At 38.0% G+C, this 24,586-nt stretch overlaps 2 protein-coding genes across 5 annotated transcripts in view; both read right to left on the bottom strand.

Moving 5' to 3' along the window:
• Positions 1-5,548, bottom strand: part of XRN1 (5'-3' exoribonuclease 1) — a 39,112-nt gene extending 33,564 nt beyond the window's left edge. For all 4 annotated transcript variants that reach the window (XM_058030769.1, XM_058030770.1, XM_058030768.1 and 1 more), the window contains exons 1-6: positions 5,469-5,548; positions 2,623-2,855; positions 1,243-1,340; positions 790-899; positions 577-687; positions 268-350 (exon numbers count right to left, since the gene is read on the bottom strand). In XM_058030769.1, coding sequence (XP_057886752.1) covers positions 268-350; positions 577-687; positions 790-899; positions 1,243-1,340; positions 2,623-2,855; positions 5,469-5,543 — 710 coding nt within the window. In that variant the 5' untranslated portion in view covers positions 5,544-5,548. The remainder of the gene's footprint in view (positions 1-267; positions 351-576; positions 688-789; positions 900-1,242; positions 1,341-2,622; positions 2,856-5,468) is intronic.
• A 1,263-nt stretch (positions 5,549-6,811) lies between these two features.
• Positions 6,812-24,586, bottom strand: part of ATR (ATR serine/threonine kinase) — a 38,834-nt gene continuing 21,059 nt past the window's right edge. Inside the window, exons 27-47 of the mRNA XM_058030975.1 lie at positions 23,360-23,567; positions 22,680-22,858; positions 21,654-21,818; positions 21,204-21,295; positions 20,540-20,631; positions 19,986-20,163; positions 18,613-18,789; positions 18,068-18,227; positions 17,379-17,558; positions 15,929-16,071; positions 15,433-15,530; positions 14,133-14,365; positions 13,288-13,422; positions 12,474-12,674; positions 12,010-12,153; positions 11,190-11,340; positions 10,364-10,520; positions 10,085-10,238; positions 9,025-9,176; positions 8,670-8,775; positions 6,812-7,374 (exon numbers count right to left, since the gene is read on the bottom strand). Coding sequence (XP_057886958.1) covers positions 7,201-7,374; positions 8,670-8,775; positions 9,025-9,176; positions 10,085-10,238; positions 10,364-10,520; positions 11,190-11,340; positions 12,010-12,153; positions 12,474-12,674; positions 13,288-13,422; positions 14,133-14,365; positions 15,433-15,530; positions 15,929-16,071; positions 17,379-17,558; positions 18,068-18,227; positions 18,613-18,789; positions 19,986-20,163; positions 20,540-20,631; positions 21,204-21,295; positions 21,654-21,818; positions 22,680-22,858; positions 23,360-23,567 — 3,279 coding nt within the window. The 3' untranslated portion in view covers positions 6,812-7,200. The remainder of the gene's footprint in view (positions 7,375-8,669; positions 8,776-9,024; positions 9,177-10,084; positions 10,239-10,363; positions 10,521-11,189; positions 11,341-12,009; positions 12,154-12,473; positions 12,675-13,287; positions 13,423-14,132; positions 14,366-15,432; positions 15,531-15,928; positions 16,072-17,378; positions 17,559-18,067; positions 18,228-18,612; positions 18,790-19,985; positions 20,164-20,539; positions 20,632-21,203; positions 21,296-21,653; positions 21,819-22,679; positions 22,859-23,359; positions 23,568-24,586) is intronic.

The following is a 24,586-nucleotide window of genomic DNA, read 5'->3' as shown; positions in this document are numbered from 1 at the left end:
GCATACATTTTTTCATGTAAACCTATTGAAATGCACAATTCAGCATGTTGATTTCTCTAATTTCATGACTATTCTAACCCAAAGAATAAACTAAATTACTATGTTTCATTAAATTATTATGTTTCATTAAATTACTAGACTTCATAAATTACTATGCAATCAATAAAAGAAAACCCAAATCACCACACACACCTGTTTTAGTCACCCAGTATGTTTTGGATTTAATTTCATCATAAATAAAGTAAGAGTAAAGTTAAATCAATTCACCTTTGAGCCTTTTTACCACCAAATCTGACTTCTTCTCTTAAGAGCGCAAAGTGTGCCTCATGACTTGTTAATCCCAGCATTATCTATTACAAAGAGATATCAGAAAGATCTTACTTTTTAATGTCTTTTAAATCTTAAATAAAAAAATGTTGATGTTTGGTTTCATTACAAATTCAAAAGTTGGCAGGAAGACAAAATGACATGCTTGTTTTCAAACCATTTTAAAATCCCATGAGCTTAGGAAGATATCAAAAATGCAGATACTTGACAAATCCCTGTTGTTATTTGTATTATTTTAATTGCACATACCAAGTCAGCATCTAAGCCATAGAGACAGTGTCTTGTGTTTGGATCATGATGGGGCTTTGCTTTTTCTGATCTGATGAACTCCATAATTTTATGCTCACCTTCCCCTGGGGTCTGGACACCAAAACAAAAAAAAAAAACCAACAAAATCAGCAGTAAGCATTACCCTATACAAATAAATGTATTTAAAATATGATAATAAGAAAATATAATGACCTCATGGCCTGATAAGTAGACTGTTATTCCTTGCCAGGATTTGTCTGTGGAAATCTTCATATTTACAAAATATTTAAGATGCTCGTTCAATCTGGCCATGAATTCAGTTCCTGAAAACAGAAACATAAGTTAAAATTTTTCACTAGTTTGCACTGACATATCAGAAGTATTTAAAAAATGTCAACAAATAAAACTTCTGCCAGAAATGAAGGGATGACTGGTTTCTTTCCTAAGACATTTCATTTTTTACATAGTAATCTAAAAAATTTTTAGAATGAGACAAAATTCCAATCCTACTGAATGTTACAAAAACTTTTGTACAAACTTACTTAAGCCTTTATTGATTCTGCCTTCTATTTTTTAAAAACACATGCCTAAAGATAGGAAAATAGTACCAAAATACAGATGACAAACCATAAGCACTTAATTTAAATAATCAACAAGTGATCTTACCTGGTGTAATGCAGTTGGAGTCAAATCTGGCTTCTGTAGGGAGAGTTTCTCCCTTTTCCAATGCCTTTTTTATTTTGTCCTCTGCCTCTTTTGCTGATCTAAAACAAAACAGCATTGGAGAGAGAGTAGAGAACAAACCTTCTTCAAATGTTAATATCCTAGTACAGCTTTTTGACAAAATATAGTTGAATACTTAGAGTGCTTAATAAATAAAAAAGAGAAAAATGAATACATGATTAGTTTGGACTTATATCTGATACAACTTAAGTGGCTTAAAAATAGCACTTTTTTCATAGAAATGTGAAAATCTGTTACTATTCAAATGCAGTCAGCATTTAGATTAACAAGGTGATCATACAATGGCTGATCACAATGAATGGCTATTAATGTTGAAACAACAGCAATATTTATTATCTAAACATCTGAAAATGCTATCCCAGAACAATAACTGCTGTTGAACACAGTTAGACAAAGTTAACAAAAGCTAAACAAAGCAGCAGGTGTGGAATTCCAAGGGAGTCACGAGTGAACAATTTACCATGCCCAGTAATGGAGAAATTAAACATCATGCTAGACTTTCTCGGCCAAGAATTTCCTATTTCTGGTTTATTTCTGAACCACAAACAAAGTAACCACCAAAGTCTTTGGTTTTTGTCTGGCTCTCAATTCGGCTACAATTTTCTATTTAGAACTCTTAATCTCTGCTTCCTCTCAACCTCCTTTATTCCTTAAAGCAAAAATTACATCAAAAACCAAATCACAAAAAAAATTCCCTTGCTTTTCTCTTGTTCCTTTCCTGCAGCTTGTTGATGCTGCATTTCACTCACCATCCTGGTACTGTCAGACCACTGGCTATTTTTCCTTATAGCAATCTTTAAAAAGCCTCCAAATCTCCCAAAACATTAGTGCAATTCTTAATGTATTTGTAGTTCTGTATCTGAGCTAGCTTGGTAACTGGTATTAATTGGAAATCAGTTTCATTAGAAACTTGATTTTTTCTATGAGTTCCACTACAGCTACCAAACAGGCATATCTAGAACTAGCATTCATAAATATCAAAGACTCTCACAGGTTCTGAAGCATTTGGAAACATCTGAAAGAGCTCCACTGCAGAGCTGTTTCACAGAAAATTCCGTAAGAAAAAGCTCCCTTTGTCACCAAGTGCCACATACACAGAGAAAAAATTTACATAGCAAGCAAGCTTTCCTTTTGGAATCCTGATTTTAACATTTTACAGGTAGTTACCCTCATTCAATTAAAACTACTGTCAAAGGCACAACCACTCACCATCTCTCTTACTCTGCATGGCACACATTTCAGTAAGTGGGTTCTTTTAGGTGTTTACTATTCTCAGGACAGAGTCAGCACCCATCTTCTTACCTAAAACGTCTCCCACGCTGCTGATTCATTTTTGCTCTTGGAGCTACTCCATCAACTGCCATGAAGAAAACCTTCCTTGGTTTAATAATGCGAAACAGTACTTCCAAATAGTGAAAAATATTGGCAAAAATCTTATCTTCTGAGATTCTGAAGTGGACATCGTCATCATTTGGATGTGAACACTGATGTATAATGCCATTCATGTCCAGGTACAAGTTGTCAAATTCTGGAATCTACAAATGCCACAGTTAGTATCAGCTGGTGAAGGCAGGCACTGCCCAAGGCACACCTGAGAGCACTCTGGAAATGAGCTGAGGTGGGAAGACCTCTGTGGAACCTCCTGCAAACCAACAGGCAGAGTGAGAGTGTCTGGGTTTGCCTGCAATGCAATCTGTTACTATGATTTTCCTCAGTGAGCCAAGTCAGCTGAACAGATTCCTTCTTTATCCTGGCTTTCTTATCCTGGAACCTCAGGACTTTTGCCCCTCTGCTCAGACTATCTTCTACATTGTAAAATGGAAAAGCAAACCAAAACCACTGTTTTCAGGAAGATTTTTCCTTCTTTTTTGTAAGCCTGCACATTTAACCGATTCAAACTTTCACAGCTGCACTACTAACAATAAAAATGGAGTATGCAATTTCCAACAATATTTCCAAGCAAAGCTGGTGTAAGAATCTTTAGAGTTCTCCCCCTGTTCAGCAGCTCCTACCCCAACCACTGCACGCTGTCTCTTCAGCTATGCTTGTGAGCATCTTTGAGTCTGGAGAGTGGAAATTAGCACCAAAAGCAGAGTGGGCTATAATAACATACATTTCTTACCCAGACTTTCCAAACAGATTTTCTTTTTCCATCTAGTCCTCTGCTCTTCTAACAGCCTTATCTACAGCAGTTACACTCTCTTTTAAAGGAAAAAGAAAGCCTTCCCAAATGTACACAAGCAACATACAGAGAACAAACACTGGTAAATGTATGACACAAAGGGGTCAGTACTACCTTGGTGTTACCAAAAGGCACCACAAGAGCACTGACATTAAACAAATCTATTCCCGAATCCCCCAGTAAAACTGTTCACAAAATCCCTCCATCATCACACCTAGGAAAAGGCACTGCCAGCTTGTCACAGTTTTCTATAGCACTGCTGCTGACACATCATTAAAGTCACCTGGTTGGGCTTGCATTTATCCTCCAGATGCAAGAGAAATGTAACTGTCTTAGAAAGAGGAAATGGTGAAGAGAAAAAATTCGAGGTAGGATCAGGAATGATCCCCACTCAACTGCTGTAACTCGTCTGTTGTTGCACATCATGATCTTTAGAATGGTTAAACTCAGTAACCAAACTGCTCTCCATGCTTTCAGATAAGTGAGCAGGGCAATGCACAGGCAGCATTTTAAAGAGACAAAAACTAAACAAACAACAGACATAAAAGGTCCTATGTTTTCTTCAAGAAGCACAGCTATGATTTAACAATAATGCTGTTTTACATAGACAGGCCTTTCAATTTGTTGGTTTGGTTTTTTTTCTCCTACTCTTAGCATATAATCTATATGCCAATATGTGTCAATTTGTATATTCAAGTGACCTGGAAGGGTTAAGTCATGTTTACTGTTTATCTTAAGAGCTCTAACTGCCTCTTTCAAGAGGCACCAAGGGTAGCACCCCTTCTGCCATTCCCCTGGTTAGAGCAGACACTGCTGCCTCCTCAGCTTGCCACAGTTCCTCAGCACAAGTTTAAAGATGTGTGAGCAGCCCAGGCTTCTAAGGAAACAGCAGAAAAGGCAGCATGAACTGCTGCTGCCCTGCTACACAGATAGCTTTAGACACTTCAGAGAAGGCCAACAGATCACAAGCAAAGACCTAAGCTTTAGAAAACTGCTTTAAAACTAGCAGGTAAGGCCAAACATGCAAGCTGGGAATCACTTAAGCTGGGCATCTTAGTTACCCTGACACAACAGCTATTTAATCTTTAAAAATCACAGGTGTTTAGGGAAAACGTATCAATATTCAAACACACTCTCAATTATCACCTATCTCAGACCATCCTTATTCAATCTACAAAACCACATCTGTGACACCAGCTGAAAATAATAATTAGAAGCGCTTGTATCCAACAGGTACCAAACGTGCTATCTCTGAAAAGATGACGTCTTGGTCCAACTGTTGGAAGTACGATTTACGGCTTTCGTTTCCCAGGCTCGAACACACTTCCCCAGTTCAGCTGCTAACACAAACTGTCCGACGCAGGCAACAACAAGGAAACGCAGCCGAGCTGTAAAACCTGTCCCTCGTCATTACCGCGCCATTGGCCGTCAGCAGCTGGAACTTTTCTGAGCCCAACAAGGAGCAAACTCCGACCTTGGGCTCCCCGCGGGTGCTGAGGCAGCACCGCGGAGCTGCCGAAGGGACCCAGAGCGAGGGGAGAGCCCGGCGGGGCAGCCACGGGCCGGGACCGCCGCGGGCCGGCCATTCCCCGGGGGAACGGGGCACTCCGGGTCCGGGACTGCTGAAAGCACCGCCGGCCCCCAGTGCGGGCTCCGGGCACTGCCGCCCGCCAGCGGGGGCTCGGCCCGACAGACGGGCTTGTCAGGGGGCACCGAACGCCTCGCCCGCTTCCCAGCGATCGCCCACCGCCCTCCCACCACTTTCGGCCGCTCCCGCTGAGCCGCAGCCGCCCCCCTGCGCCGCCCCGGCTGTGGGCGAGCCGGCCTGAGCCGGGACTCGGTCCCGCAGGGCCGGCCGGGGACGAGGCCCGGCCGCTCGCCCCCCTCCCTCATCCCGCCGAGGGGCCGGGGCAGGACCCCCCGGGGCCGGCCGGTGTCAGGCAGCGCCGCTCCGCCCCCAGCTCACCTGATGCTCCTTCAGCACCTGGCTGAGGCAGGGGTACCGCTCCGAGATCCACCGGTAGAACTTGGGGACCCCCATGGCCACAGCTCCCCGCCGCCCTCAGAGCCCCGCCGGAACCAAACACCGCGGGCCGCGCTCCGCCCTCCTTCCGGCGCGCCGCACTGACAGCGGCCGAGCGCCCGCACCACCGACAGCGAGCGGGCACAGAGCGGCGCCGGAGCGGGGCGGGCCCGGCCGCGGCGGGGCGGGAGCGGGGCGGGAGCGGGGCGGGCCCGGGCCGGCTCCCACCCCTCGGCTGCCTCACCGCCGCTGGCGGCACGCAGGGCCTGGACGGCGGCGAACACGCGGGACCCCCGTGCCCTGCCCTGCCCCAGCCCGGGCCCCGTCCCCCCGCCCCGGGCAGCAGCTCTGCTCCCCGCGCGGTGGCAACGCCCGCTGCAACAGCTCCCCGGGCGGCTCTCTGCGCTCCCATAAACTGATAAAAACTGGGAAAAACAACGTCAGCACTCAAACACAACACCGGAAAAGATCACTGTATGTTCCAAGAATTTTACTAGGAAAACTCGTCACGTTTATGGGACAGTGCAACACTTCTAGATTATCCAGTAGATAGACAGAGAAACAAACGCCCTAGAAGCGGTTGCAAACCTATTATTTTACTTTCCCAAACCTCTGGATTTCAGCTGAAGAGAAGAAACAGGCGAGTGTCACACCACCGTGTGAGCCTATGTTCAAAACCTAACAGCACTCTTTGTCTCTCAGAATAGCAGAAACAAAACCACTGTACAAAAATTCTAATGATAGCCTACTGTAGGTTAAAAGGGTATAATTTTTCCCTATTTCCCCCCACCCTTCATTTCCCTACAATTTGGATGCCTAGAAAGCAAGCACTTATGTAAGACAGCATTTGCCTTTCAACCATATTTTAGTCTACCCCCTGTGCTAAAACACCTTTTCTGAAATGGAGTCAGAAAAACACCCCTAGAGCTGTGCTTGTTCCAGGGGAGGAAGAGGGGCAGAGCAAGGTTCTCAGGAGCTCCAACCACCTGCCGGCTGGCCTGGCCTCACAGCCACACTGACAGGGTCCCTCCATCCCCCAGCTTTGTGCCTTGTCCTTCAGGAGGTTTTTTAGCACTCAAGGGCTAAGGAAACAGGTTCAGAACATGGAAACAACTTTACCAGTTTATTCATGCTAAGATTTAAGATCCCAGAAGCTTTCCTAGAGATAACCAGGCAACATGGAACAAAGTTGAAGAAAAGTCTACTGCTGGAAAGAAATACTAATAATTTTTAGAAAGCCCTTCTGTATATGAGTACAAAAGCTGAAATAACCACTTTACATCCTATCAGTATTAAACTTCATTGTTTTATTTTCTAATCTAAACCAAATGAGAAACGTGTTTACAAAAATATACAGTACTTTATAGTGCATCTGTCAACATAATGAAAATCTTTCATATAGTCAGAGCCTTGCATAGTCTAATTTTTAAGCAGTTCTTATGTACTGCCTTCTGTGTGTGTTCAAAAGGTAAGTCCTTCCACCTTACACATCTGCATTCATAGCATCCTTGCAAGGGCACTGTACATTTTACACAGATTTTGGAAGACCATAAACCTGTTCTTCTCCTTGCAGCCAAAAATCAACAGAAGTAACCAGGTACCATTGGCTGATTCCTTCCCAACAATATTATAGCTTCAGCACTTGTGGATGGTACCATTCCAAAGGGAACAAATATCACATATATGGAGCCCAGCCCATGTACATCTGGCAGAGCAGGTTGTCATCACTTGCTTCTTGAATGAGGTAGTGAACATGCCCTTCAATAGATAAAGGTAATCCTTTGATTCTGTTCCTAGTCTTAATGACACCTTGCAGCCGTTGCTCTATATCAAGGACATGGGTTTTGGCCTGGAAGGAAGGAAAAAAAAATTGTACTATTCATGAACTTCCACTTCTCAAAATAAAACCAGTATTTCTTAGGATGTGCTTGAAATCATATTATAATTTAATACAAAATCCAGATGCCTATACCAGCTACACTGAAAACAAAGGTTACTCACTTTTATGAACAATTCTCCAGAATGAATATATTATTGGTCAAGCTATAACTTTTGTCTTACATTTTTACAGTTTAAAGTTACCAAAGGAGACTGAAAGAGCTATATCTTTATATTTGTGAATTGTTAAAAAGCTTTATTGCATACAAATAATTTCAAATAAATGCAACATTTTCCTAGCCTTGTTCCTGGAATGCTGGTTAAAATTTAAGTCTGGAAAATTTAGGTTAAAATTTGAGCATCTCAAAATGAGCTGTTCCAAGGCCCACTGGAGTTGCTAGTTCATACCAATTACACTCACACATTTGCTTTTAAAGCTCAAGCATAACATTGGCACTCCTCCAGAAAAAGCAGTTAACATATACAATTATGTGGGTGGTCTTGTAAAAAAAAATTCTTGTAAAAGAATGCAGACTGGTTAGTAACTGTTTGAAGACCAGGAGATTTTCTGTGCTAAAATAGACCAGGCAAGTTCTTTGTTGTCATACAGTTTCAATGATGTAGTTTTTCCTTATCTTAGCTGTTGTGTTTGTCAGTGCTCCCTAAGTATTGCCTGCTATTAGACATTTATTTTCATTAAATAGTCCTTAAAAAAATAGAAAGGGACAAATCAGAAATTTTGCATAGAGGGAAGATAATAAAAATTAAGCTATACTTTGGATCAATAATACAGTCTTCAGCAGCAGCTAATAAAGAAACGTATGAAATCTTAATTTTAATCACATAATTATTTATATGTACCAAGGCACATATTTATTCAATAATAAACGTCCACTCAGGAAAAGCATAAAAATACACATGGAAAGGACTCCAGATGTCACCATCACTGTAAATCTGGAGGACTCTGCAATGAGGGGAAACAAGATCCATTGCTTCTGCTGATGTTGTCCTTGATTTACTAATACCAACAAGAGAATTACAGTCTTTTTTGTTTGGTTCTTTAGTAGATAAATTACATTTTTTATCAGTTTAAAAGAATCTCTTTATAGATAAAAATTATGAACAGAGAGATAACAAAGAACAACCAGAGAAATTTTTAAATGGAAGAAAAAAAAATATGAAGTTTCAATTAGGAAATATGTAATTTGTAACAATAATGGATATTTGATGTTTGAATACTTTAGGTTGTGTTTGTTTTAAACTCACCTTTTCATTGACAACTTCTCCAGTTTCATTCACCTGGGCTTTTGTATTCCCTTTAACAGGCTTACTCCATTCCACAAGAGGATCATGGAGAAAAGTCTTTAAGACACTAAATAAATAAAAAAATAGAAAAGGATATGATACATAAAATACATTTAATTTTCAAAACACAAACACTGTCAGGAGCCTGTAGTTAGTGCTGAATATTTCTACTGCTTTATATTGAGCTCCATGCCATGGTAAGAGTGAGCTGCAGGACAGGCCCATGCTGGAACTGGCACATTCCCCAGCAGTGACTGTTGCACACATTTACACTACAGACAGCTCTGAGGAGTTTGCACAAAAGCAGCGGCCATACCTCATCAGAGGCTCCCTCTGATCTCGCATCAGCCTCAGGGTGACCTCACAGGCTCTGCGGAACAGCCCCTCCGTGCCCATGGGGCCCATGCCGTTAACCATGTTGTGGGTGAGGCGGAAAGGAACGATCTCTGGAACTTCAAAAGTTTCTCCCTTTACATTGGGGAAAAAAGGGATGCCCTAAGTGTTTTAAGCAGTATTAAAGAGTAACAATTGCATTGGCTTTAGCTTTTTTCTTCCTTTTTCCATCTTTGTCAGTAGCAATTTCTGAGCTAGCAAGAGATGTTTGCTCAGCTCACAGTCCTACTCAGATAAGGGGAACTTACAATACGTAAAAGATAACATTGTACAAATAACCTCTTTTTCCCTGTTTGAACACACTAATACAGGGTATAAAATTTCGTTCTTAAATATATATTTATGCTCTGTAGTCTCATTGCAAAATGCTAACTTTTATAATATGCAAGTTAGCTTAAAAACATTTTAAAAAATTATTATATAGGACAATTTAGACTTACTAAAAAGAAACCAGAAGAAATAACCTAACAATATTACTACTTCATGTATCAGAATTAAAAAGGCCACATGTCCCACACCAAAAATATCTTTCAACTGGAACACCAAATCTCCAAATCCCAATCTGGCCACAATTTCTGCTATTTATTTTACAGAACTGTTGAAATTTTTCTGCTGAATTTGTGTGAGAGAGAACCATTCAAGAAATTCTCCACGGCAGCAGAATTCTGAATGTAGCAATTACAGTTTTGTTTGGAGGGTGATAGTGGAGAGAGGAGAATCACAAAATATGAACAGTGATTTGGGCTGTATCCACATCAGGTTATCAGATACTGGCTAAATCAAAAAGGTGGTTTTCATCGAATGCAGCACACAGAACTATCACATCCCAGGCTTTTTTGGGATATAAATAAAAGACAAAGTGAGACAAAGAACACAATGGATATGTTAAAGTAAAAACTTGAAAAAAAACCTTGAGACAGCAGAAATTTATAACTTATATGCATTTAATACACAGAGCACATTCAGCAAGTGGCATTTCTCACCTTGTTGAAAAGGCAGTTGAAATCCACGTGCACACACTCCCCAGTGAAGGAGTCAAACAAGATGTTCTCGCCGTGGCGGTCGCCCAGCCCCAGGATGTAGCCCACCATGGACATGACGGCAACGGAGCGGCAGTAGGCTGACCTGCTGTTGTACCTGGGAGACACAGCAGGCAGCTCTGAGGCACTGCTCACCTTGCTGGCCTCATCCTGGGCTGCCATTAACTCTTAGGGAAATACACAAACTGAATGTTCTTGAGCTGACCCAACCCAGTCACTCACCATGAAGTAGGGTCAGGAAATGTTCTAAGAAACCATTCATGAAAGAGAGGAGGGTGACGAGGCAGAAGGACCTCTTTGAACATTTTCAGCTTTTCAGCCAAAGGTGCTGACTTGGGAAGCATGTGCTGCCGCAGTTCTTTCCCAGTCATATAGATACCTGCAACACAATTCCTCAGTTAGGGAGAAGAAATCCCCAAATACAAAACCTTACATGTACTATTACAATATGGTAATTTAAAGAAAATAAATGTCTCTGTAAAGTTGAAATAAATGATCAAATGAAAAATAATCTATAAACCATGTTGGTTGTGGGGTACAGGGAAGTTTTTCCTCAAACTTCTATTGCACAGATCAGAAAGCTGCTTTGTTAACAAGAAATTCAAAAGAAACCTGATATTTTCTCTGTAAAGCTGCTGTATTCCTAACCTTGATTCAATTGTATATTAATTATCTCACATAAATGTAACAAAAATGAAAAATAGCAAATCAAATCTAGAGAAAAAGTTCAAGTATTTTTTATTCAGTGCTGCACATCCCCATGCTGCTGAAACCATTTACATCACTGTATGTAGGAAAGTATTAAGATGCCTGTGGTATCAGTACTTGTAAGGAACTTGTTCATTCCAAGCTCCAGCTCTCTTCCATTTAAGAGCAAAAGCCTACCACACATATGAATAATAATACATTGCTGATAGATAAAAATACATGTGACTACATCTTCCTAGAATTTAGCCTGACTCCTGCCATTTGCTTTATTTCCTTAAAAAGATACAAGCCCATTAAAAATATCTAAAAACTTTTACTATATTCTAATATATTTCTTTACCTTTTTCCTTATAAAGTTTTATCAGGATATTTCTTAGACCAGCAGTGTTATTCACCCACTCAATTATGCCACATTCATCATTTAATGGAATCACTGCGTAGGTGCGGATGTGGAGCTCTCGCCTACGGGACTCTGCATCTTTTCTTAAGCACTATTCACAAAAGGAAAATGAGATTAACACTGAACACAGATAGGATCAAAATGGATCTATAGCATTTACATTCTATCTATAACTACTTTCTAATCACACAATCTAGAATGTACAAATCTAAGCTTCACAGTCTCCAGTAGGTCAAATGAAAGCAAAATGTGCATCTGTTCACCAAAGTAAATTTAAAAAAAGAGGATTTTGCAATAAAATAGTCAAATTGTATAACTTGTACATGGCTTAAATCTCTTAAAAGCAATATTTGAAATAAATCTTTCAGTGTTTCAGAGGTGCTGTCATTTGCTTTAACTGCACAGAGGACATGGTACCTTAACCTTAAGCATATTGCTGAAAAGCAAAACAGAACTAAAATAAGAGGTATGGCGACACTTTAGTATGAAAAAATTAATTTACCTGTGTTTTATAAAATATATTAGAAATTACTAAACAAGAAATGCTGAGCTTGACAGCAGAAAGTCTGCAGATACTTATTTATTGTAAATAACCTGTCCTGTATATTGTAATTTGTTATTGTTTTCACAAGCCTGTTAGAAGTCATAGAGTATCAATTGCTACTGGTTTTTTTGCTAAAGCTCAATTGGATTTTTTGTTAGCTCACTGTTCTGTTCTGGTCAGTAAGTATAATGCACCTGATTGTCTCATTCATCAAACCTTATTAATAAGGGAGTTGAATTCCATCAGCCGACAGTCTTTTCTCAGATCATCTTTTGGTTTGCACATCATAATGTAGGATTTCCCATCTGAACCTTTCAAGGTGATCTTTTTTGGCTTTTGAAGCGAGGCAAGAATTTCCACCTAAAGAAAAAAGAACTTCTTAAGTAACATCTGTACCAGATTATCCAAAATAAAGTGTGTAACTGTAATAAACCACTGCAACCAACTGTGTTAGCACTTCCACGGTGCTGCAGCACATTAACCTCAGACCAAATCTTTATCTGATGCCAAGGGGCCACAGTTCCCTCAGGCTGCTGTGGCAGAAGCCACTCAGCTCAGCTTCCACAGAAGTAATTATGGAATTTCCTACTTCCTCCTCCCATTTCTAGAGAACAGAGATGCATTTGCAGCTGTGTTTGTTGAACATGAAGTGAAAAAGCAGGTGACAATTAGAGCCTTACCGCATCATCAAAGCCTGCGATGTAGGCCCAGCAGCCAGGGAAAGGGTCATGGTTAGCATGGGTACCAGGAATTGAGGGAAGAGTTGGTATCATTACAGATTGCAAGGGAATGAGAATTTCACTGAAGGTGTGCTCTTCTACTAATCTTTTCAGTGTTTTGAAATGAATACTCATGCTTAATGTTGAGTTGTTTCCATCAACCTTGGAAAAAAAGATGACCAAAGTTAGAAATAACCTTTAAAGTTAACAAACACTTAAAATAATACTGCTCTTTCATATTAACTAATAAATGGACTAGAATAATAAATGCTGATTGTAATAAGAACAGCAAGCTACATTTCAAATTAAATAATCAAGAAGTAAGTATATCTGGCTGATATGACAGACATTTTTCACTTTGAATATAAAAACAGAATAATGAAAGAATTCATTTAGTTCTACCTTCATTATCAAGTTGATTTGTTCATAAAAGTACAACCACCGTATTTTTACAATAAAACCCTGAAAATTAATGGGCATGAATGATATGTGAAAGTACAAAACAATGTGAAGTCCATGCACTGTTAAACAAGCCATTATGTACTGAAAGATTTTATAGTGTGCTCAATTAGAGCTATTTTAAATGTTTTACAATTTTGTGCATTTTCTGCTAAGCATTATGAATTAATAATGATTATTATTGGTATATTATTATTAATGTAATAAATTATGATATGATTATGAATTGGCTAATGAAAGCAATCAGAAGCAGCTTTTGCATGACATTCTTGACTAATCCCCCGACATGCAGCCATTTGTTTGTTTCTGTGGGTACCGGTTTGTTGCACAGTTCCAGCAGCTTGTCTGTAAGGCGTGTGGCATCTCCAACAAATTTTGCTAAAGAGTCCTTCATGTGAATAGCTTTGTTTAGAATTTCCTTACATCTATTGACTCTCATAGGGTAAGAGGACTGAAAAAAAAGCAAAGTTAAAATTTATTAAACAAAGATTTGAAGAATCCCGCCCCAGTAATTAATATTCTTTCCATATTGCTTATCATATTTAATGTCTGGAAAAGGATTGAAATTGAAAAGTTTCAATTGAAAAGCTGAAGTGGTACTGTTGGGTGTGTGAGAGTTACTTCTGAAACCATTCTTGGGAGTCATACAACATAAAGGCCAATATTGAAGAATATGTCAGTGTATCCTGAATGTTATTTCACCATCCTCAAGAAACAGTATGCAGCCCACTTCCCAGTCTGCTTTGGAATGACCTTACTGCTAAGTAATTACTTGTAATTACAGCTATCTACTAAGTTGATTCTTTGATTATAGGACTGAAAGTACTGTAACACAATTTGTAAATGCAACAAAATCTGTTGCCCATAACTACACAATTCATCAGCTATTTGTTATTCAAATTTCCTTTCCTAATTCACCATACAAGTTTGGATGCATATTAGCATTCCAATTTGGAACATTTAAACTGTAATATCTGAATTAAGAGTGCAATAAAATAATTTGCAGTGATGGCACTATATCCTCTTCTACAACACTGTATCATAACAAATGAGCCTCTCAAATCCTTCTTATCAGCTCAGAGTAAAATGGGTTATATTTACATTTCTGAGAAAAACAGTTTTGTGAACTCAATAAAGGTGTAGCTATACATATCAAGGTACCTTGGACACAGCAGTCATCATCCACATTGCTTGCTGTGGATAGGCTAAGAACACCTTAGCAACAATCACCATCAGAACTGCAAAGACTTCATCATGAGAATGGCAGATTCGGGAGATGAGCTGAGAGAAGGCTGTCAGGAACTGGTAAGGTGCCAGGTGATTTGTGTGCTCTGTAATCACCTTGTTTATTTTAGCCAGATCATTTTTCATTTGAACACGTTCTGAACGACCTGCTGAAAAATGAAAATACCATATTCCTGGTTCTCCCCACTGGAAATGGAAAGTCATTTAAATCAAGGCTAGAGAATAATATTTTGTTGGCAATTTCATGAGCCAAAAAAAAATTGAAGGCAACTAAAAAGTTCCAACTGTAAAATTCTTTTTAACACAGCATACAGTGACTGAATACATATGCTATTTAACTAAGCAGAATACCAGGAAATTAAATCTCCTCACACCCCTAAAATGACTTCTCTAAAATGATACAGTGGCATAGAACAGGCTAAAACCACTTCACGTAATTGCCTTTTAAAAGGATTCCAATGTTCTTTAGTGGAGAGGAAATGAAGAAAGTCTTTCCATGGGATGAAATTAGTACATCTGCTCCTATCTCCACCCCTGTCCCTGAGCAGTCACCTTGAGTTTCAGAGTGCAGGAACTGATGTGCCTGCAGCCAACAGTGGACCTAAGTGTGTAGAATGAGGACAAGATCAAGGAGCACACCTGTCTGCTTCACTCCACACCTGCAAGCAGTATTTGCAATTTTCATTTGTACCAGAATCTCCCACCCAAAGTGCATCTGTGGTGTTAGTTTCTCATGCCATCATGCTGCTGCCTAAAAGATTTTTTTTCCCTTTTGTTACAGTAAAATGAGGTGGAAAATTTCAGAAAAATTCCTTCAAAGACTGGAACCAAAACAAATTGAAAAAAAACCTCCAAGGCCTAACACTTTACTGTAGCAAGTGCATACAACACTATTACTAACCACTCATGAGGCAGCTTAAAAGTGGTGACCAGGGGCATGCAACGATTTTCCCTGTATCTAATGCCTTGAGTTACCCAAGGAACAATGCTGTCTCACTATATACTTAAGAAAAATTCTGGAATATTTAATTAAAATAATTAATACTCTCCTGCATATTAACATCCTGTATTTTACAAGAATAGTAGTACTTTCTTGTTTCCATATAACCTCACGCAGTAAATCTAAACAAAAAACTGTAAATCTACTTCACCGTTCTTTCAATCATCTATTCAAAAGAATGACATGGGAACTATGTACTGGGAAAAAATGTTCTACCTTTATCACATTCATATGCTTTTGCTCCAAAGTCCAGCCATAAAGACAGCATTCTTGGCATTGACTGATAAATGAATTGGTTTCCATACTGTAGAGACCTGTGATTAAATGTTTAAATCAAAGAATGATATATATTAGAAGTAATACAAATTTTACATTCTCATTTGTTTAATATTCCATTCTAATTTTAAAAATTGATGTCAGCATTTTAATGCATCTGCAACAACCAAAAAATATACAAAGGGGTTTTTTTTTATTACTCAAAACCACAGATTAAATAATTAACTTTCTGACAAAAGACACAATTGGTTGGTCAGAAGTAAAATTAATTATGTATGAAAACAAAAAGGAAGGATGTAGTACTTTGTTTTACAATCATGCAGAAAAATTTGAGTCAGTCTGAATTGGTGAAAGACAATATATTCCTACAGAAATGCTTTTTTCCCCAGGATAATTGTCATCCTTTTACAGAAAGCAAGCCAAGTTCCCCTCTAACCTCCCAAAGTGATGAACTATGTATCTAATCAGATCTCCTTGTTTTTCCATCTTGTTGTCAGTTACCATCGGCATTAATTTATCATAGTATTTTGCAAGATAAAAATGTCCATCTTCCCATTCTGGTAAGAAAACTGTAACATCCTGCAACATCGAAATGAGACAATTACTTCTGAGAGGATGCTAACTTAAAAATAATAAATAAAAGTAAACCTTTTCAAGAAACAATCTTATATTAGTTATGTTGTGCAGAGTATGTACACAATAGTTATTAATTGTTAACCCTGTAACTCCAAAATTCTAATTTTGCCTCAAGATAATTGCCTCTACAAACCAGAAGTCCATTTTCAAAATACATCTAGGTTTTGAAGACAGACAATTCATGATAAGGGATTCCTGAACTAGGAATGATCATACTTTCTTTAAAATCAGGTTCCTGATCCTAATAATTCAGTACTGGGTTTCTCAGAGCTTTTTGAAAAGTGAAACAGTGTGATGTTAACAGTTGGACTCTATCATCTTCCTGACCTTAATGAATCTATGATTCCATATTTTTCACATTTCTCTTTTCCTTCTAAATCATGATGTTTGAAAGAAAAACAAAAAAATGTGTGACATGTTTTAGAAAAGAAATAATTGGTGAGAGGGACTTCCCTTATCTAATAACACTGGCTTCTTTCCTGTGCCAATACTTAGCAGAGACTACTGAATGTTAGTGTTTTCATGGAATCCACTGAAATTTCATTTGTTTACATTATTTCAACCTTCATTTGAGTATGATACATTTACATTTTTCCCTAAATTACTTTTACAGATGTATGTTATCTAGTAAGACAGCAGTAACTCTTAGCAGTATCAAATACCAAAACTTGGACAGGAGACATGCTGCTTTTAAGGAAGCATAAACATCTGCAGCTCCTACTGTTTTAGAAGGCAATATTAATCAATGCCAAAAAGTGTTTCACAGGTATCACAAGATGAAGTATGCAGTGCTGTTTTGTTTAAGAAGATCATACCAGGTGTCCCTTTTCCTAGTTCTTCAGAGACTGGAAGCACATTTAAATCACACTTACAAGTCACCACCAGAGAGAGAAATAACACTGAAGAATAGTGCAATGGATCACCAAGTCAACTGAGTATTTGGAGTAGTCCATTTTAGTGAGGAATTCTAATCTGTGCAAGCATGAGAAAAAAGCCACACTTCTGTAACTTGTTTATTTAAAAAGAATGATATGAACTGCAGTCTTCCCTGTACTCATGTGTTACATTAAACCTAGTTAAGACAGGTAAATCCTAACAAGAAGAATTGCTTCCCTGCTACAATGGATGCACTGTTTAATTCCATCTATGTTATACTTGGGTGACACTATGAGGAGCAGAACAGCAGCTTACTTAAGGAATACATTATCATTCAAAGCTCCTGCCTTGTTAACGGCAGTATTCCAGATTACCTTATACTTTTTCATGACTGCATTGCTTTCAAAGTTAGCAGTTTCTTCCATAAATCTGCCCACCAGCAGCATTGCCCGACCATGGATGAGCTGATTTTTGCTACTGCAGGGTGCTTTATTTTCAGGGAAGCACAACTCAACTCCTTTCTGGAGAACAATTAGTGCTTCATGAACTTCACCCTACGGGAAAGACAGAAAACATTTTATATACTTTAAATAAGAGAGATGCAAAACTTCCCTCTAAGAGTTGCTTTAAGGCAAAGCTGTGTCCCCAAATGTCTTCTAGGCCATTCTGGCTGTGGTAACTGAATATTACTAACTTTAAATGCTTCTTGTATTCCATGTTATCTCAGCATTGTTGTGCCTTTAGGTGTACCACAATAATTTCTATCATGTTTGCTGCCTACTTGCTGCTATTTGTTAAAAGGATGCAAATTAAGAAGAGGTGTACTATTAAAAGAATGTAAATTTGCCAGGTAATCCACCAGTGTTATACAAGGGTGCCAGGAAGGTCAGTGGATACGGAACAGGGCTGACCAGCACCTGGAGATCAGCTGCAATGAGCTGATAGTCCCAACTGACATATCTTGTTTTACATATGCTGATTGTGTGCCTTTTTTTCTTGAAGAAAATTAAAAATATTATTTTCTTCCAGGTAGAAAACGAAATTCCATTTTTGTTTTCCTTACCTTGGACCAGAGCCACTTTGCTCTTTCTACATAAAGTTCTGAGAGAGTTGATTCCCCAGCATTCAGCAGAGCATTATAGGCAGTCTGGTGATGCCCAGCTTTTCTTGCAACTCTGGCACTCTGGAGCCAACACTGGCCAACAAGCTCACTGTAATCCTGGCTGCAGGGACATTTTTGCAAAAAATAGAACATTTCCATTTTGAATGCTACATTAAAATCTGAAGTAAAAATCAATATGTTGAAACACAAGTTGAATTTCTCAAGAAATTATATGCTACATAATGATAATTTAAAACTATTTTAATACATTTGTTTCACCTTTTTTTCCATTTAGGCCTAGAAATAAATACACTTTCTCCCTGTTTCTTGCTTCTCTTGCCTTTAGACACTGCTTCTCCTCCTTATTTTGAAGGTACATAATACTGGAGGACTGCTTTTGTCTAGAATAAATTATCTGAGTTTTATTTTCTCTCTTCTAACATATATATGGAAACCCAGAGAATCACTGAGCATACAACACAGACAAGAAACAGTCATGTCCTCACCTTTTACTGAGACTAAGCAAAGCCCTTCTCAGTGCTAAAATGGGTTCTTTTGCTCTGTAAGAGTTTTGGGTCATTTCAATCCGAGCACACCAGTTCAGGGAATCTCTGCTGTGGTCACCATCTGCTTGCTGAAACATTGGCCCAATACTGTGTTCCAGCTCACACAGCATATGCAACCTGTGTTAGCAAAATAAAGGCAGGAAATTGGTGAGAACTGATTGCTGTTTGAGATACATGCAAATCTTACAAAGTTTTTTCAATTATCTTTCTAAAATTTGGTCCTGTAAATAATGTCACCCAGTAGGATTTATTCTGAAAAGCAAAAATGCAGCAAAAGCAAGCACACAAAATCCAGGATTTATCAACTGATTAGTTTTTTCCTCAATATTTCTTTGTCAAGCTGCTGAACAGAGAGACAATGTAGATCACCCAGAGAGGAAGTCAATCTTTAGATAGAGTACTTCTATCTATTACTTTCAGCAACAATTCTTCAGAAAATCTGACATTTTCAACAAATCCCATTTTAAAAGCAATATACTTTTACTTAAAGTGAAGTTATTCCATTTATTTTAAAACACCATTACTGTGAATATCCGTCCGTGTAAAGATGGAAAGCTGAGTGGCTGTAAATGTCTCAGTTCTCACTGGCAGAGAGAAGTGGCTACAAATGTAGTGGGTACATCTGACAGAGAAAAATTGATCCTTGAAAGGCTCCCAAGTAGCCTGGATCAGTGGCTAAAGGAAACTACTTTGAAACACTTCTTTCTCAATTCCCAAAGTTCATTTCCCAAACAACACTGCAGAAATTACCAACAGAAAAGAGAATTAAGAAGTAACTAAAACATGCACTTCAACTGGCTTCAGCCAATATCTTGCCATAAGGATGCATTTACAGTGCAGAGGAAGCATTAAGTCTTTTTTTCAAAAAGGCTACTCACTTTTTAGTCTACTGCAGCCAAATTAAAAGTTAAATAAAAAAGAAAAGGGATGGGGTGTAATTCTTACTGCTCTTTCTTGATAAAAAAGAGTTTTTCAGCCTCCATACAGATCAAAAGCAATGCTCTTAAGTTAATGGAGTTACTGGCCTATTTGTACTACTCCAAGCATGGAATTAAATTGCTGGTTTTTATTACCTGATGTTTACATTTGCTTGCTAGCTGATCTGGCAAGACTATACCACATAGTTTTATTTGGAATGTTTTTCATGGAGGATAAATATAAATTCCTAATTAATCAAAGGTTTTCAGTTAGATTAATATAAAAAAAAGGTGACAAAAAATGTACCATTTACTGTAGAAATGCAAAATTCTTGCTGCTGCATACTTGATTACATGGTTTGTGAATTTAAAAATAGTGCCATGAAAATGAGAAACCTGATAATGTGTTCATATCCTCGCTGATAGGATCCTCTTTCAAAGCTTGCTGCTGAGAGGGGCACAATCTGCTCTGCTCGAACAACCTTGAGCGTCTCATAAAAAGCTGCTTCATTTTTCTTCTTGGCTGATAACAACAAGTGTCCCAGTCTGACACTCCAAGTAGTGGACTTCACATCTTTGGGAAGAAAAAGAAGACTCTGCTTCTTTAAGCAGCTTAACCTGACATGCTAATCTGTCTTAACATGCTACTGGAAAAATAACTTTTTCTCAGAACTCAGTAACTGCATGTTATTAACACTGTATAATTCAACTCCACAATCCACCCAGCCAGATAGACTCAAAAAATGCCACTCAAAACTTCTGCTCAAAGACTACACAGGTTACAATCAAATTCAGTTACAAAATCCAGAACAGTCAGAACCAACCCTCCTACCAGTGAAATCCAAACCAAATGATAGTAGCTGCCCCTTGATTCAAAATGATTAAACTAAAACATACAATTGTTCAGAAATGCAATGAAGTATGAATACTTTCATGAAATGATAAGTTACCTGAAGCCAAATAATTTTCCAGTAAATCCCATTGTGATAGTTTCCAGGCTGCTTCCACTCTGTAAGTGTTCAACTCTGAAATCCATTCAGACCTATTAAAGAAAACAAAGGCAATACAATTTTGTGCTGTCTCCTCTCAGTATGTTAATCCTACATTACATTAGCAAGTGTTCTTTACATAAAACTTCTCTTACTTGAAAAGAGGCAAGATAAGCTTGCTTCTAAAGAAAGTCAGTAAAACCAAAGGACATGCACTGATTACAAATAAGATCTCTACAACATGATCCCACAAATACAACCTCCAAAGTATTTAACTTCTGTGGTACATCAAAAACTACCAGCTTTTAATCTATCTACCTATTAGACTACAGAATACCAATGGAATCAGTGACATAGGAAACAATGCAAAAATCCTATTTAAGAAATTAAAACACATATCAACACTGCTTACAGTGCAGGCAAGAACTACGAACATTTCTGGACTTCTTGAAATTAAATTATTTATAGATAAAGCCCTCAAAGTTTTCTAGCTTCACACTGCTAATTCAATTATGTTTAATAAGCTTCAAATATTTTATAATGAGCAGAAATGGCTACTGATGCAGAGATTTATACCAGAGCTTCATATTATTCAAATGAACTGTGTATTAGATGCTTACAGTACCTGTTTGCAAGCACTCCATTGACCTGAGTTATTACAGCAGATAACTGACCAAGGCCTAACATGGACTTCACTGCACCATGATAGTGAATGATCTAGAAAGAGAAAAAAAACCCAAAACAACAAATGAAAACCCTACATACACATTAATTAAATTCATGGCAGTCTGAAGGAAGAAATATGCTCATTTGGGTGCTTTTTAGAATATAAAAAGGCATAACTAATTGCACTGTAAAATAAATGAACATTCAAAAAGTCCAGTAAGAGATTTGTTTCAGTTCGTAAGCCACCTCCAACAGCAATAATTATTTAGCAACTGGCACAATAAACACTTAGATATCTATTTTACTTAAATATTCTGAAGAAGTTTTTTTTCCTTGGTCATCTGTGAGCTAGAAAGATTAAAAATAATAATGATATTTATTAAAAAAGAAAAATAAAGTTTTTATTTACCTGATCAGGTTCCAGTTGGATAGCCCTATCATAGCAGGCTGTTGCATCTCTCAACAAGCCAATACTTTCATGCTCAAGGATTTGTTCTTTGAGGGATGGCTCTGCCTTCCGAATGGCGCTCACCCCAGCCACTCCATCTGGCTCGTGCATAGCAGCATACAATTTCTGTACACAAACAGAATTGGATGTGGCCATTAAAAACACTCAGGTATTTCACTAATAACCTGCAGAATCACAGAACTCCTTAAACATGGGGCACACACTACTCTGTAGGACTCATTGACAATCAATTTTTATTGAAGATGTCAGTTTTGCCAGGCTCTTTCCAAAGCTGAGCCCTAGTTCTCCTTAGTATACAGTAATATTTATGGTCTCATGCTATTGATAGACTACCACATGAACTTACCTGAAGCCATCTGTATAAAGAGTAAAATAAATATCCTATTATTACATGATAGCATAAAGATGATTACTTTTGGTGAAAAAGCAACATACTAGGTTTTTTTCAAATTTGAAGTGTCACTGACAAATATAAACCATAGGGAACCACAAACAGGATCATCCCACAGGTTAAAATACTTCTTAAAAATAATTTCTATGATTTGCAATACCTTTAGCATTAGCTCTTTTTCTACTTTAGAATAAGCCACTTGGAATTTCTTCCAATGTACTTGTTTCTTTTTTTGGTTAATATATTTGGCTGTATTTTCTGGCAAAAGACACATAGCCAACTTCAAAGCAGTAAATACTATCCTATCAACAAACCCACATTTAATTATTTTCAGGAATTTACAATCTTTTATTATACAATAGAAAGCTATTAATTCCTTTTCATATAAGAAGCATGCCAAGCAAGAGAACATACTAAATATTGCTGAAACACAGATGACTAAACACTTGTGTTTAACAAGTGCACAAATAAATCTTTTCTTCTTCCCGTCAAAAAGGAGAATTTCACCAAGCTTTATTTATCATACACATTTTAATCTTAAAATAAAAAACATAAACCAAAAAGAACTTCAGAACCTGAAGAAATCCAAGATGTTCCTGAATATTTTGTTTCTTCTCTGTTATAAATGATTCAAAGTGCATCACAGCCCTGGTGTAAGCCTTGGAACGAAAGGAGGCTACAGCCAGTGTGTCCTGGGGAATGAGGTCTAGAAAACGTGTCACATTTTGATATTCTCCATAGTCCTCACTTGATGCTGTTGAAAAAAAAGACGTATTAAAAAGTTTGTCAACTGAGGTTTCATTTATAAGAATTAGCTTATGCATCAAAATTCAATTAACTCGTTTAACAATTTAGTGAGATAATTGTACTAATTAAAGAACACTGTTTTCTCTTCTGTCAATAAGAATTCATTTAAAACAATTCTGGTGAACTTTCTGCATCTTGCAAGACAGCACAGAATATTATATATTACATACATAATATATTATATTCAGTTAAACAGTTAAACATATCAAAAAATTAACATTTCATTTTTCAAATTTTAAATCTGTATTTCTTGCAACAGGCATTCAGAACAATCCCTTTGGGGTAGAAGGGGTGGAAATCTCAATATAACATTAAGAAATCATAAAAGAGATTACATATTATATTAATACAGCATTTGTAAATGGTCACAATGTGAAGCTGCAAACATAAATAAAATACTTCTTTAAATAATGTTAATGCCGTTTTAAATAAAATAAGCATCCCTCACTTTTTAGATCACTTCTGTCTTTGCTAGACTTGCCAGCATTTTTCTCAGCAATTAGTGTTTGAAACTTATGTCTGGCCCACTGAGTGAGATGATCCAGCATGGAGAACACTGTCTGTGTGCTCAGCTGGCTCAGGTCAGATGCACTGTCCTCGAGCCTCCTGCTGGACTGGTCATCGTGTGTCAGAACAGCCATGATCTCCATGTAAACCTACACAAAGGCAAAAGACACAAGTGAAATGGCAAAGAAATGGCAAACTAAGCAGCAGCTGTTGCCAAGGGATTCTATACAGGGAGAAAGTCTTGAGGTTTCAAGACACAACAAATGCTACTGCATCTCTTCTACAAATACAATACTTGAAAATTTGGTAAGAATAAAGTTGTCTACTAGTTACAAGATTACAGATCAACTTTTTTGCTTCTGTTTAAATAAATGCCCTGACAAAATATCTGTTTCTGTTTGTTTTAGTCCATAAAATATGAGTTAACATAAATAACAGATGCTCACAGAGGAAAAATCATCACACGCCTCTACACACCCACAATATTTAAACACAAATATTTTAGCTGTGAAATTTCAAATTAATGGAATGTAAGTTATACTTTTCAGTATCTTCTAATCCCTTCATTTCACCCAGGACATGCTTACAAAGAGTCCTTGCAGACTTGCATCTCTCTGTACATACCTGTGCTGCTCCCAGTACAAATGGCAGCACTTGGGCACATGCACTGACAGCTCAGGCAAACTAAAGGGAAGCAGGATGACTTCTCCTCTACCCCAGCTTTGCTACAACACATCTACAGATTCTGCTCCCCATGAATGTGGCAGCTGAATAGTTTATCCACTGAAACTATAATTGTATGCAGAGGAGAGGAAAAAATTATGAGTGTGAATTCTTGGAATTATAAAAGTTCAGTTTACTGGCTGTTTGTGTTGCACACTTCCTCTTTGTACCACTCCAGCTGCTGCTGTTACTGCAGTCATGATCAAACACATAATATCTCATCCCAGGCCCAACTGATGGAAATCTGCCAAAAAGCAGTCCCAACATGAACTTGTATGAGGATATTCAAAACCCTGTCAGAAAATTTATATTATTATTTCTATTATTAATACACAAAAAGGAGTTTAACACCTGAACAATTTATTCATGTAGGCCTACAGAGCTGAGCAGCTCTCATGAAGAACAGCTGCTGACCATTCCTGTGAAAAACACTACCATCTTTACA

Source organism: Melospiza georgiana, chromosome 10 (assembly GCF_028018845.1).
Source record: "Melospiza georgiana isolate bMelGeo1 chromosome 10, bMelGeo1.pri, whole genome shotgun sequence".
Classification (NCBI taxonomy): Eukaryota; Metazoa; Chordata; class Aves; order Passeriformes; family Passerellidae; genus Melospiza; species Melospiza georgiana.
The sequence above is the reverse complement of the archived record's forward strand: the minus strand, read 5'-3'. Positions and strand labels throughout refer to the sequence as shown.